Source organism: Tubulanus polymorphus, chromosome 4, assembly GCF_964204645.1.
Source record: "Tubulanus polymorphus chromosome 4, tnTubPoly1.2, whole genome shotgun sequence".
Lineage (NCBI taxonomy): Eukaryota > Metazoa > Nemertea > Palaeonemertea > Tubulaniformes > Tubulanidae > Tubulanus > Tubulanus polymorphus.
In genome coordinates this window covers 9,858,718-9,874,077 of record NC_134028.1, presented here as the reverse complement: position 1 = coordinate 9,874,077, position 15,360 = coordinate 9,858,718, and the positions used below count along the sequence as shown (strand labels likewise).

Sequence of the window (15,360 nt, the reverse complement as noted above, 5' to 3'; positions counted from 1 at the left end):
TAGTCAAATTGCTATATCTGCATGAATTACGAGACACTGGTTGATTTAAGGGGATGGTTTACGGAATCAAGACCCTTCACCTAGTCCTGGCTGTCTCCACAGTGATCTTCGTCGCTGTACAATCCTAGAGTAACCAGCTGTGGTACATCAGACACTAGGCGTTAAGGTTCTATGTGAACAAGACCCGTGCCTTCCCGAGGTTGCTCTTTTTGTCAATAGATATAACCTGCAAATTTGACACCATCCTCTCGGAATACCTTTCAGGATATATTTTTAACACCAATGATTCGGGACCCCACAATGACTGCCCCATTGGGCACGAAACGAACATGGTCTTCAAATTTTGGCCAGCTATAGGCCTACCCAACACGTCCCTGCCACTTCATTGTCCCGCGTTGGACAGTCTTGTTTAGGGATCAGCCTTTATTTTTGCTGTGGGTAAGGTCAATCCCTGGAAGCCCGGTCAGACGCCAGATTGACGGATTCATTAAGAGGAGACTTATGGGGCTACTGACCACCATTCCCGAGATCTCGGAAAGACAGAGCAAGGCAAACTCGGGGCCGTAACGTGTAACGTGCGTTATAATGATGTCCGTATTTGTAGAAAATACTTTATCAAACTGATCTGTTTCTGTTTTTTACGTTGACGTGACCACTTCTGGCGTTGAATGAATGTCATCGGTGGGGAGAGGGCGATGTGTCTTGAGGGGACTAGCAGGTGAGTTCTCGGAACTCGGCTGCGCCGAAAGTCCTGGTTTCACTACGCTTTATCAAGATGGTTCGACTCTAGTTAGTTACCTAATCGTTCAAGTGGTACAGGCGCGGATCCAGACTATCGCACATGCAGCACATGCGGTAGTCGCAGTTTTCAAATGCCCTTAAAAAATTTATGTTTCGGGAAAAAAGTAAATAAAAGGGCACACAATTTGCACAATTTGTGCGTCATTAAAAAAAATAATTGCCTTTCTGTACTAGGCCTAAAGCAAAATGTGAATGTAATAAATTGCCCAAAATCATAAAAGGCAATCTAAGGCATTTTTTACTCAAAAGGGCACTATTCTAAAAAAGAAATTATTGACGCTCTATAAATTTAAGCGAAAAAGGGCAAATTTTGACCAAAAATCTGAAAAAGGCATTTATTTAAAGCGAATTGAATGTGAAGACAAATTTAGTGGCATGATACCAATGAATGTCACTCAAACTCGCTCGCTGGGCATTAATACTGGCCCTTTTCAAAGTTGGTGCCCTTTTTTCACTGTGCGTCACGACTGTTATGGCCCTGGATCGGCGCCGTGGTAAGCTTTTTATTATCGGATGGCCATGGGCTTGTGGTTGTGAAAATATCCGATCGTGAAACTAAACCACAGACATGTTACTGACTAGTTCCACTCAAGTGTAGTCCTAACGAAAAACGAGTTTTGAAAAACTGATACCGATTAAGCAAGGTTGGCCATCATAGTGCCTACTCGTTAGTAAGGCTGGTTGTGGTTTGATGCAACGACTATCGGTAAATAGCATGACTTTAAATCATGGCCGGCTCGTCGGAGGAAAAGGGTTTCGATTTGCGCGATAAAATATTTTTGAACAAGGCCAACAAACGACGCCAATACAGTTATAAAGATTCACATCGTCGATGGAGCGACGGTTGGTCTAGCGTCAATGAAGATAGAGTTCAAATTGAACGTAGTCTAGTTCACGAAGGGGTAAAACAGAGACGATTCTTCACCGAGGAAGAATGCGAAATTATCGAGAAGAAAATCGACGAAGTCGTGAATTTAGCTGATAAAGGAGCTTACAAAGTTCATTCGGTCGACAGGGCGCCGTTAAGAAATAAGTATTTCTTCGGCGAAGGATACACGTATGGTTCGCAGATGGATAAGAAAGGACCCGGGCAGGAAAAGTTGTACGCTAAGGGCGACGTTGACCCTATCCCTGAATGGGTTCGAGAACTTGTCGAGAAGCCGTTAGTTAAACATAAATTAATCCCGGAGGGATTCATAAATAGCGCTGTTATAAACGATTATCAACCAGGAGGATGTATCGTATCCCATATTGATCCGGCCCATATCTTTGATCGGCCGATCATATCCGTGTCATTCATGAGTGACAGCGCCCTCTGTTTCGGTTGTAAATTCTCGTTCAAACCGATCCGCGTGTCGGAACCGGTTTTATCACTCCCCGTTACAAGAGGATGCGTAACCTTACTCAGGTAGTGTTTTTAGATAGAAAGTGGATATTCAGCCTACGCGGCATTCCTCTGAGTAAATGCCATATTGTCGCCCTCTAGGCCTAATAAGATACTGATAGAAATAACAATGAAATAATTATTATTCAGGTTAGGCCGTAAGCCTCAGACACACTGGGCGATTCAGTTGGACGACTCAATCGCCGTACTTAGGCGCCGGCGATTTTCTCACCAATTTGATGGCCTTGTGTAGCTGACACTAGGCGACAATTTGGGTGATGAGTGCACCGCTGTTGTGAAATAATCGGACGCTAAAAAATTTAGCCGCGATTTTGTTATCACTTCAAGAACCTTAGTGTCTGATGTACCACAGCAAGGCACACCCCTTGTCTAACTATACACCGAAAAGCATAGGACGATTCCTATCTCTAATGCGTAATGCTATCTTAAAGCCCGCTCACAAGTTGGATCATAGCCTGCTGGCATTGTATTATTAATCTATTTTAGTGGTTATGCTGCAGATGAAATAACGCATTGTATTCGGCCTCAAGACATAGTGAAACGAAGAGCTGTTATAATATTAAGAAGGTTTGTTGTATGTGTATTGTAGACAGTATTCTCCTGGCCAACTCCCCTTTTTAATTCAATTTTAAGTCCTAGTTCAGTATTATTATTTTAGGGAAATGTGAGTTTCCTTGAAAATCAGTCGCGTGATAGACTGTCCATAACAGAACCGCCGACAAACTCCGGTCTGCACTTGGTTTTCGAACCATACAGTCAAACCCGCTTAATTCGGATTTCGGTCTGATCCACAGACAATATTTGCAGTGTATTTGTTCATCAATAGGCCTATAGGCCCTACAGAAAAATTAATTTTAATCCGATTTTTCATAAACCGAATGAATATTGTTAGTCCTAAATGATCCAAATTAAGTGGGTTTTACTGTAAAATTATTGCTGCTGGGCATTTCATCAACTCATACAGTCAACCTTGCATAATTTCATCATCAAGATGACTCATCAGATCAATTGGGCCTATATCGCCTAGGTATTTTTGAGAGCCAATTCAATTCAATTCTGATTTGTCACTTGGATCAAAATAAAGAGTGTCCCAACTTAAGCAAGGTCAACTATAGTAGGTACTTTCAACCATACTTCCAAGAAACACTCGCAGAAAAAAAAGGGTTGGAAAATTAAGACTTCAGAAGAGCTAAGCAGAAAATGCAAGGCTGAGTTTAGGTGGATTCCAAAGAGAGTCAGGATTTGATTGGCTGCTTAAATATCGGCCTAAAAAAACCTTCCCTAGTAAACTTTGAGCAATGTTTCTTCCCAGAAGCCTGGAAGAATATCTTTAGCCTTTCTCGACACGTCCCTCTTCTTGGATCTTAGATGTCACAATAGATGTTTGTTTAGAAATTAGTTCACCCAGTAGGCCTACTTGAAGTGCCTGGTTTGCTACTGGTTACCACTTGTTTTCAGTCCATGAAAAAGTATTCTGTTATTGTGATACAGTCAACCCGCATAAGTCGTCATCGAATTAGTCGTATCATCACATGTCTCGTATAATTATTTTGGTCCCGATTATTTTCTTCTTTAAACCTTATCAAATTATGCGTATAACTCGTTGGCCTACTTCATAAGTCGTATTTCACGTAAGTCGTATCAATTTTAGAAGCCAAATCATCTGATTCCATTCAAAATACCTCGCAGATAGAAATACGCTACGATATTGTCTGTGTAAGTATTTAGACAGTTACATGTAACTTTCTTGTGATGTTGTCTACGTAGTGCACGTGGTAGCTTTAATTGATAGATTGAGGGGAGATTTCAGCGATATAGGATCTGCACTGCCAGCTCAGGTTACGACCGGGAACATGACAAGCCATGCTGGAATCTGAGCATCGTATATATCGTATTTTCACGGGTAATTCGCTGGTAATTTCACGGGTAATTTGTATAAAACCATGACTTATAAATAACTCATAAAAATACGACTTACACATAACTCGTACATCAGGTAAGTCGTAGAAAAATTGTCAGTCCCGAGGGCTACGACTTATGCAGGGTTGACTGTAGAATCTCTTATGGTTTCAGAAATTACCTTTTTTTGATGTATAATTTCTTCTTTTGGCTCCATGGGCACAGGTAAAATCCAAGTCTCCAAAGCCTAGCGTACATTGACGCTGCGATTGGAGACAACTAGTTGCCTGGCAGTTTTCAGCGCATGAGAGAAACTGGCTGGGTACAATCAGTTTCTCGAATTTCTCAATGTGAGTGAGCTTACGACTGGTTAGCGTCCATCTATCTCCAGTTCCAGCCATTTGCCCATGTTCTACTTTTGAGCAACTAGTTGTACTCAGTTGCTGTCATATCCGTTGATGTGAGTGCTCATAATCAACAACACATGGCACAACTGACTAAAACAAAGCAATTTGTCATGTGACTTCAGATGCCCTCTAGAATATTTGCTAGATAACACATCTCAGTTGCTGTCGATGTACACGCTATGGACCTAGTGACTGGCATGAGCCACGCAGTTGCTGGTTTTTACTAGATTTTCAATGTGCGCGGGGTACTCGCTCACTAGCAACTAGTTGTCTCCAGTCACTTTGTCGATGTACGCTAAGCTAAAGAGCACGGGAGATCACATACTGCATGAAATGATACATGAATCAAAAAGTTTGCAGCTAAAAATCCCTGCTAGTTTTTATAATTACTGGGTCAGAGTGAAACCCCAACACAGCACAGTAACAACCACGCAGCAACACATTAGGCCGATTTGCCATCTGCTGCCAACTTCAGAAATTTGAGTAACTAAATTCGGGTGAAATCAGACCCAAATAGAATTACTATCTCTACTATGAGAAACTATTCTTCTGTGTACAGGCCAAGTTTTATAACCAAACAAGAAATAGATTATTTGCAAACTGATGACAAAAAATGACAGTTTTTCCAGCCAGAAAACACTGGCAGTAGGTACATTGGAACCTCGTTACAACAAACTTCATGGGACCAGAAAATATATTCGTAGTTGCCGATAGGTTGTTATCATGTATGAAATTTATTAAATTTTCGGACTTGGGATAAAATTCTATATTTGTTATATCCAATGAATCATTGTATCCGAGATCATTATAACAAGGTTCCACTGTAGGCCTATATCTACATCAATGAAAAATGTGACTTTAAGGCAGTGGCACTTGAATATAGGCTTTGATAATGGAGAAATTTAATAATTCACCAGCAATATGTAATTCAGGACAGACTACCAAAGCACGAAAACCTGTCTGATAAGCCTGTGTGCACTTGCAGGCCTTAACCAATTATGGCATAATTAGCCCATCACAAATCACATTTTCAAAAATTTGATTATCTTTAGCCCATTTCGGACTTAGTCCCAGTTCCGTTCACTTTTCGCCCATCTCTCTGTTCATCCGTTCATCTGTCCGTAGACAGAATCCAGTTATTTTGGGCAGTTTTGAAGAGGCTTCTATGTAAAGACTGTCTTTTTATCTAGTTTATATGCGTGTATCTACCCTAGACACATCCGCTGCCCAAAAACTGACCCGATCGTGATGGCTGACTGGCCGCAGAAGTTATTGTTTTTGATTCCCTGAATACATGGGGAAATAAAGTTCGAAGCGTATGAAAGTGCACTAACGCTTGATCACTGATTAGTTATGATCAACGAATGAAAATGACCTTCCAGGTCTTCCGTACTAACTATTGTTCCCCATGATAATTTGACCTCGTCCCATTGACCTTCAAAATTTATTACCAATCAACTGCCACTGAATTGTTAATGTCAAGACTCGACTGTCATTAGCATATTCTTGCATAGCGCAACGGACATACTGGTATTACTACTGTGAGTTTTTATGATAGGCAGCGTGCATTGTGGAATTTATAAAATGACTTTTTGTCGCTCTTGCACTTGGCGAACAAATGAAATAAAGGTTTTTCCCTCCACCGAAAGGGTTTGAATTGATCAATCACTTGTTTATGACAATTAGATCAATAAATAATGTATTATTGATAAATATCTTTCAGAGTCTTACCAGATGCTCCTAGATTAGAGCCAGAATTACCATGTGAACCTGTATCATCCGTGCAAGATAGATTGGTGATTAAACGTAAACGCAGTCCGAGTCCAAACAAAATTCCTTCTAAAGTTGTAAAAATGGACAAACTCTCTGTACAATCAATGATTGTAGAAACCATCGAAACGAAACGGATTATTGAATGTAGTTCATCTGAACAAATAGACATTAATCAAGTCAGCACGTTGGAGGTCAATAAGCCATCCGATGTGAATAGGTCATCTGAGATCATCGTCCCAGATGAACGGAAACCTAAGTCTACAGAGCCATCTACATTTTTTTCTCGTAGGTTAGTAATCCCTCCAAAACCGTCAAGGCAAGTTTTCATAAGTAACAGTAGAAAGAGTGTGTGAAACTATACGTAAACCCTTATGTATCGCAAGCGGATAATAACAAGCTTTGTGGTTGAGTGCTTACGATTTAATAATATATTGGTACGTCTTGAGGAAAATATAATGACAATTGTAAATTATGTAAAGAAAGTTACATCAAGTTAGATACTTATAAATGAATAGCATTTGAGTCAGTGTTCATAGACCTATATATCAGGTTTGTAAATATTTTGGGAAGGAGGTCTGCAGTTGAGGTGAGGCAAAGTTCAGGCGCGGATCCAGCTTACCTACCTTCCATGTCTTCTGGAAGCCAGTCAAACTTTTCTAATTGCCCTTCAAAAATCAAAGAAGCAGCTTTTAGCCTATTTGGGACTTAAGTCTTAGCGGGCTACTGCAGTCAATGGAATTTCTCGATATTTGGCAGAGGTGGCCATTTTTTGTTAGTCAAAATCAGCACTTTTTACACAAATTTCCGAGGGAAGTTTGCAAGTGCATATTTTGCGTACTGTAATGCCGAGTGTATATGAAAAAATGGCTATTTTTGCCCTACAGAGAGGGAGGAGGGTTTGCAAGATGCAAATTGTATGTGTATGAATGATCCCTCAGTCAAATGTCCCGCAATCGGTGGTGATCTTAAGCTAAGCATACACCGACAAAGCGACTGGAGACAACTAGTTGCTAGTGAGCGAGTACCCCGCTAACATCGAAAATCTAATGAAAACCAGCAACTTCGTGGCTCATGCCGGTCTCTAGGTCCATAGCGCACACATCGACAGCAACTGAGATGTGTAATCTAGCAAATATTCTCAGGGCATCTCTAATCACGTGACAAATTGCTTTGTTTTAGTCAGTTGCAACCTTGCGTTTTTGATTATGGAGCGCCCACATCGACGGATATGACAGCAACTGAGTACAACTAGTTGCTCAAAAGTAGAATATGGGCAACTGGCTGGAACTGGAGATAGATAGACGCTAACCAGTCGTAAGCTCGCTCACATTGACAAATTCAAACAACTGATTGTATCCAGCCAGTTACTCTCATGCGCTGAAAACTGCCCGGCAACTAGTTGTCTCCAATCGCAAGGGTCGATGTAGGCTAGGCTTTAGTGTCATCAGTCCTCATATGTTGATAGAAAAAGTTGTTTTGAGGAGACAATCGATAGGCAGTGTCAGATTTAGGGTACCTCACATGCCTCGCGTGAGGCACTCTAAAACATCCAAAATGCCCTTCTTGGAAAGAGAGAAAGAATCAAAATGAATTTGAAAACTTTTCAAATATCTTATCAGGCAAAATTTCCTGAGGATGTGCCTCGAACAATTGTTTCCTTGGGGTCCTGAATTCCGTTTCGAATATTCAATCATACGCATTACGTATTTTCTGGAAAGCTTTTTGAAAAGGGGACCCTTTCTCTTTTTGGCGAGGCAGTCAAAATTGGTCCCTGGATCTGCCCCTGGTAGGTTTAAACTCAGGGTTCGTCACAATGCTTGAAAAGCTTGAAATGGCTCAATTTGAAAAAAGCTATTCAAGCGCTTGAAAACAGCTTGAAAATAGAAAGCCTAAAATGATTTTTTTTGGCTTGAAATAAAAGGATATGGCTTGACATGCTTGATCATGACAAATTTCCTACTTTTTTCGATGAAATCGCCAACAGAATACATTCTCGAGTCGTTTCTACGCGTGCATCAAAAAAGAAATTAATTCAAGGCATGTTTTGTTACCACATTAATTGCAAAATTGACTCGTAGTGAGTGTGATTGTGCTGAGTTTCATGGTCACCGGTTTGTTTACGTGTTCACCAGGGGACATTGAATATTGAGCTTTTTGCTTGAAACTTCAAGGCCGACCACAGTCCGTCCACCTGGTTGACGATAATCCGGGAAGACCTAGCCCTTGTGGATATAGAAATTGATTTTATATTAACGCCAAGCAAAACCTTAACTTTCCTGGAGGAACTTACTGTAGACCGCATTAATTGGAGGTCCCTTGTACATCACATCGTGACGCAGCGGCGTTGGTGATGTCATAGAAGAAGCTTGTTGAGCATTTCAACCACTTCCCAAGTGTGCATGGTGTCCCTGGAACCCTAGTTCAAAATAACTTTTGATTTAATTCATCATCTTCTACACGCTGTTTGTGTTTTATGATTGTAGAAAAGGAGAAAAATGATATCTTGTTTGTAGACTTTTCTCTACCCAGGTTTTTGTTAGCTTGAAAAGAAGTAGATTTCTGGAAATTCTGCACCAAACAGGCCGGATTTAGTTTTTTTTTTGAATTAATGGAAAAAATAAATCTTGATTGAAATTGCCAAATATGGCAAGAGCTATGACCTGCATATTAATGTTGTCATGTGACATTAGGCCTACTGTATTGTTGGTACCAGATATCATAGAACTAGAAGCGAATGCACGTAGGGAGTTGGCGTTCCCGTTGATATACACTGAGGGTACTAGGTACAATGGTTCGAATTACTCAAAAGAACAACCAAACACTTAACTCCTTTTGGGGCCCTAACCCTTAGAACGGATGTCCTAATTATAGGTGGGGTAAACCAATTTTTCCTAAAATGATATACATTATGGAAAACCAATTTTGACTTTGAACCTTCGTCAGGGCCAGTGTCACCGCCAGTCTCTTCTTTAATGAGGATTCATTGAATTGATTTAGTGCGCGTATCGCTGCGTTGAATTCCCTCCCGATTTATGTACATGTACAATGCATGATAGATATGAGCTCAAATTTAGTTTCATTTATACCCGTCAGGCTGGATTTAAATTTCACACCTGCTTTTCGAGGGACCGGGCAGTTTGGATTATATTTTTACAAATTTTCAGCATGGTTTTTTGCCAGCCACTGCAAACAAAAATTTGGTATCATTTTCTTTAGCCTAGATAAAATTTGGGATTTTATCTTGAATTTGTGTCATTGGTATATGAAGCAGTAGGAACCCTTTCAGACAGCATCGGACATTCAGATTGCAGACAGTCAATTGAATTCAAATTTTCTTGTGGGTCCCCCAAACCCCTGATTGTGGCTTCACGTTATTGTCACTCACTCGCCCTAAAATTCAGGGGCACATCCTAGGGAAACCAAAGTGGCCCAGGCCCCATTTTCAAAATTTTCTTGGGCTTCATGGCGCTCTCAGTCATGTACCAAGTATGTGTACAACTAGGCCTTGATCTGAATTTTTTTGGCCTGCTTATTAAAAGTTCCTAGATCCGCCTGTCATCACAATGTGTCATCTCAATGTCCATTAAAATTATAGAGTTGGGCTGCTGTTATTATGTGATACATTGTTATAGGGTTAAGCAAAAAAGCTTTCATTATCAGTACATTTCGTGATTACCCGAAACTGTAACTAGAAATCAATGTTGATGACAATTTAATGAAATATGGAGCATTATGCTCTTTATACCTGCGATAATCAAAATACATTAAGTTCAATGTGATGTACCAGTATGTCTATGATTTGAGTTACATATTATTTGAGTTTGATATTCAATATATAAAGATGCGTGTAATCATGTAATATGATTGATTGTTCGCACTGTGTTTCTATCTACATGTATATCGAACTGGCTAGAATAGGTAAAGTGACATTGTTAAAGTTTACTTTATAGTAATTTTTAAGTGTAACCCTCTTATGGCTACGTTGTTAACTTCGGTTGATGCTGTATATAGAACCTGTTCAGAATAAAAACTTGTTATAAGAATTAATCATTTGCATCGTAATTTATTTGGTGGTTTTGAAGTTTATTTATTTATTCAAAGGTATTCATTGTAAGGCGCGGGATCAATTCAAGCAGTATGCTTGATTGGGCCATAGACCATTAGGATTTTCTATCCTAAGGAGTCGTACGTTTGCCTTTGCGATGAAGTTCAAATCCGTCAGCACGTCTGATTTATTCGGGGACCCAGGAGCAGACTTTGACAGCAGCACAAATTATTGAAAAAGAGCATACAGTTAAAGGGCAAGTTTCCAGGCAGAATGCCAACCCAAAACGGGACTGGAATATCTAGAAATTCCAGTGTGTCTATACTACAGTCACCCCCGACATACCGCCCTCCAATTTACCACCACCCCATTTACCGCCAGGTTTTCTCGATGTACATCACAATTACCGGTAATACAAATACAAATTGAAATACCGATATTCCGTCATACTCTCTATGCCGCCAAAATCGTTCTGCACAGATCTGCGCAGTATATCGGGGTTTGACTGTATTTCCAGGGAACACTTGAGGGTAGAACAACTTATAAAAAGGAGATGTTCCACGACAAACGAGGGTCATACAGGAAATCTTCATAATTAACTGCTTTTTGGTGCAATTTAAAATGGTTTCTACAACATTTAATGCATTGAGATGTAGTTTCCAGGCTAAACGATGAAATCCTGAAGAATGGTATGCCTTTTTGTTGAAAAATTATTGACCTCGTCTTGAAAAATGTGCTTATCGGACGAGCAAATGTGCCCTTTTTGTTCAGAATTTTCTGCAATGTCTTGTGAAAATTTGCCCTTTTCTATTTTTGGAACTGATAGGGACGACCATGTGTAAAAATGAAAAAGGTTACGAAATTTTCTCGACGGATCTGAATCCGCGCCTGAAATTTCTAGGCACTCTAGTGCAATGTCGAAGTTTTGTAATTCAAACCAAACGGTGTATATCCTGCAAACGTAACCCGCGCCGTTTTGTTATGGCGGCATTTAATCTCTCGGTATGGATAATTAATACGGTAGATGAGGGGGTAGCGACCGACCCCTCTTGAAATGAAGGTCCACTTATTTTGTGAGGTCACTCTATATGCACTTCCTTTGGAATTCGAACCTAAAGAAAAGAAGATGCTTAGAAAACGCATCTGAGGCACCTGATTTTTTCAAAATTTTCTTTGGGGAACACGGCTGCCCCTACAAAAATGATAGACTGGTTGCCGGTCTCTTCCTGTAGTTAGAGTTCTGATTGCGAATGCAGGTGGCGCACAATTCAATAGCCGCTAAATCAATTCATTCATGCTGGTTTTCAAAAACGTTAAGCATTTAATTATCCTTTTAATGGTTACCCGCAATGTCTGTATATATTGTTCAAGTTTATATCAATTTTTCTTCTGATGTTATGATGATGACTATTTTTGTAAATCCTCTATGTAGGCCTCAAAAAGTTTTGGTTAAACTTATCTTCATAGGAAACTATATATACGGGTTGCATCGTTACCCATTAATCTGTCGGAAAAAACACATTTGCCATGTTCCTCTAAGACCCTTGGCGAGATTCAAAAACGCACTTATTGCCGCGGTGTTTATCGAGTGTATCCAATAGATGTCGTTTGCCATGGAACGCGTTTCATGCAATACACATGACCATTGTTACGACGTAGTCTAATCGCGGCACCGTTGTATATTTGCGATGTGTCTATTTTTCATCACGTCTATTTTTCTGCGACGTGGGTAGTTTGTAACGACGTAGCTTATTCGCGTGAAGGTTCCATAGTTCACCGTTAGGTGGCGTCATGGTATCATATATTCAATTCTACTCAACAACAACAAATCATCAGGCACTGATGGAATTACGAATTAATTATTGAAGTTTAGCCAATATCCGAACATAGTAAATATATTACAAAATTTATTCAATCTAGTACTTAAAACTGGCCATGTCCCGGAGATGTGGCCTGTAGGCATTATCAAACATATTTTCAAAAAGAAAGGCGATCCCTGTAACCCTGATAACTGCAGAGGTATCACCCTAGTAAGTTGCCTAGGTAAATTATTTACGAGTATTTTAAACCATAGACTGTCAACTTTCCTAGAGGCAAATAATATTATAAGTGAGGCCCAAGCTGGTTTTAGATCGAAGTATTCAACCATTGACCATATCTTTATACTGAAAACGATCGTTGAACTGTATCTTTGTCAGGATAGAAGACTTTTCTGAGCTTTTGTTGACTTTAAAAAAGCGTTCGACTCAGTATGTAGAGTAACTTTATGAAGGAAATTATTAGCCAATTGTATAGATGGAAATTTACTTATTTAAAGAGTACTTAAGAACATGTACAATTCAGTCAAATCATGTGTGAAATTTAATTTAATTTATCTCAATATTTTGCGGCCGATAGGGGTCGAAGACAGGGCGAAAATCTCTCACCCATTCTATGTTCTTTATTCTTAAACGATATCGAGGATTTTTTTTATCACTCGTGGAAAACCAACTCTGTCATTTATTGAAAGTCTGAATTCGAAACGTAATCAGGAGCTTGATAATTTATTGAATTTGTTTATCATTCTCTATGCGGATGATACTGTTATTCCCGTTGAAGATGAGAAATCACAGTTAGATACTTTATTTGATTATTGCGCTGCTAACAGCCTCACTGTGAATGCCGAAAAAACCAAAATATTAGTCTTTGCTATTAGTAAAATCATGATAAAACAGATTTCGAAATTCATGTTTGGCGATCAAGAGCTAGAGGTAGTTGAGGATTAGGTATAACTTGGAGTGAAATTTTTGGAATGGTAGCTTTGCTAAAGCAGCAAAAATACCTTTAAGATAAAGCAATGAGAGCTATCTTTTCGATCATTCAAAAAGGTCGGCGTTTGAAACTTCCAGTAGATGTTATGTTGAAGCTATTTGATATGTGTGTCGCTCCTATCGCTATGTATGGATGCGAGGTTTGGGGTTATGAAAATCTGATTTATTAGAGAATCTCCACTCATTGTAATGCAAAATTTTAATGAAAGTGACAAAATATTCTCGTAATTTGCAAGTGTTATCAGAACTAGGACGTTATCCTTTATGTATAGAAGTCAAACGTAGAATGATTATTTTTTGGATAAAGACAGTATCGGGAAAAGAAACTAAACTAAACTCAATCCTTTACAAAATATCTTACAATCTGTATCTAAACGATAGACATAAGAGTCCTTGGTTATTATTTATTAAGAAATCCTTTGATGATTGCGGTTTATCTCATATTTGGACACAACAACTTATGGCGAACAGTAGGACCTTCTCAAGGCGAATAAAACAGATTCTTTATGAACAACACCTTCAAAATACCGTTTCCACAATAGATGCTAGCCCGACATACATTAATTATAGACAATACAAATATGATATTGAATTAGTAAGATATATTAGTGAACTTGATGGAGATTTAGTAATAAGTTTATTCGAATTGGGTCTTATATCTTGCCTGTAAATAAATTATCAAATCTTCCGTTCGATAGAAATGATAGATTATGTTCGGCTTGTAATGTTTTAGGTGATGAAGTGCATTTTATTTTGAACTGCAACCTACTGAATGAAATCCATGAAAATATTTTGAATCTGAACTCTTTTGGCAATCTTGATATTCTAAAAATTCCTACAATCCACCTTGCAAAATTCATTAAAAGAGGCTTAGATATATGTAGATCCCTCCAATAATCAGTATGTTGTAAATAGTGCATGTATATATTGTTAATAACTTTGTTATATTTTATCAAAACAAGTTTATACTTTCTGTTAATTGTAAATATTGTATACTTTGTATAAGTCTACCTCCATGTACCATAGAAATGGTTGGAGTGTAAATAAAATCCTAATTCATATGTTGTCCCTCTAATACCTGAAATGGGTTTGAGTGTTAATAAAAATAAAATAAATGAATAAATATATCTCTATGCATGGATAGTTCTAATTAGTTACTATGTTAATTTCTGTTACTTCATTTAAACAAGTATATTGTGTTATTGAATGCGTATTTTTTATACCGTGTTATACATCTGTAAATTTTATGTTGTCCCTCTGATACCTGTAATGGGTTTGAGTGTAAATAAAATGAATAAATAAGTAAAGTTAGAATCGATCGATGCTTGGTTATTGGAACAAGACCTAGCCCCGAAAAGAAGAAGCTGAGAGATCTGAAATATCCAAAACCTTGAGTTGCACTATTTTGCGTCAAAAACGTATTACAGGTATTAGAGGGACCCATCACAAAGTTTACATATTTCAAAATTTACATAATAACACAATGAACTTGTTTAAATGAACAGGGAGGTTGAAAATACGGTTGCTAGTTTGAGTAGTATTAAGATTGGAGGTTCTAAACTTACCCCTTGGAGTAATCATTTGAATAATCATTTATGCGCCACTTGTGATTGCGGTGCATCTGTTTAAAGTTATTTTTCCATACTTATAGTATATTCATTTGAAATACTATTGGTTTGCGAAATTGACTAAGAATTTCATTTTCAAAATGCCAAATGCCATGCCAGGTTTTGAACTAACCCCACGCGAAATATCGAAATAAGGATTTTATTTTCGTCTTATAAGTTACATTATTATTGATCGCGAATTGAATTCAAATGAACATTCTTGATTTACACCTACGGAAAAATGCAATAAAATGATGCAGATCATTGAAAACTGAAATAGGTGTCACCAGAAGGAGTTAGCTAGCTTTAGGGTGAAATGAACATCTACATTGATAAAATCAGTTCAATATGCCTATTCAATTCAATCGTAAAGGAGCATCGAACCATTGATTGAATGAGAGATAATTATGAAAATGCTATCGAGTGTAGTTATCATTATAGCCTACTCGCACTTAGAGCGCCAGAGTACAAAAAAACTGAACCCGTGTGTAAGGTATACCCGCAGCGTTCTAAGTCATCCAGTTCACCCAATCCGTAGGATATTTCTTTGGTTGCTATAGTTACGTGTACTCAGTGATCCTGTATTGTTGTATTCAATGAAAAGTGGAGTTAT

The 15,360-nt window shown here is 38.5% G+C and overlaps 1 protein-coding gene across 1 annotated transcript; it reads left to right on the top strand.

The window, feature by feature from the left end:
* The first annotated feature begins 1,529 nt into the window (after positions 1-1,529).
* LOC141904291 (RNA demethylase ALKBH5-like) lies at positions 1,530-10,303 on the top strand. The gene is made up of 3 exons (XM_074792869.1): positions 1,530-2,209; positions 2,693-2,773; positions 6,236-10,303. The coding sequence occupies exons 1-3, from the start codon at positions 1,530-1,532 to the stop codon at positions 6,636-6,638; spliced, it is 1,164 nt and encodes a 387-aa protein (XP_074648970.1). The 3' UTR covers positions 6,639-10,303.
* The last annotated feature ends 5,057 nt before the right edge of the window (positions 10,304-15,360 follow it).

Excerpts from the sequence above, each read along its gene's own strand:
- LOC141904291 (XM_074792869.1), top strand. The coding sequence starts at position 1,530 with ATGGCCGGCTCGTCGGAGGAAAAGGGTTTCGATTTGCGCGATAAAATA. Across the intron at positions 2,210-2,692 it reads GGATGCGTAACCTTACTCAG|TGGTTATGCTGCAGATGAAA; the intron begins GTAGTGTTTTTA and ends AATCTATTTTAG. Across the intron at positions 2,774-6,235 it reads GCTGTTATAATATTAAGAAG|AGTCTTACCAGATGCTCCTA; the intron begins GTTTGTTGTATG and ends AATATCTTTCAG.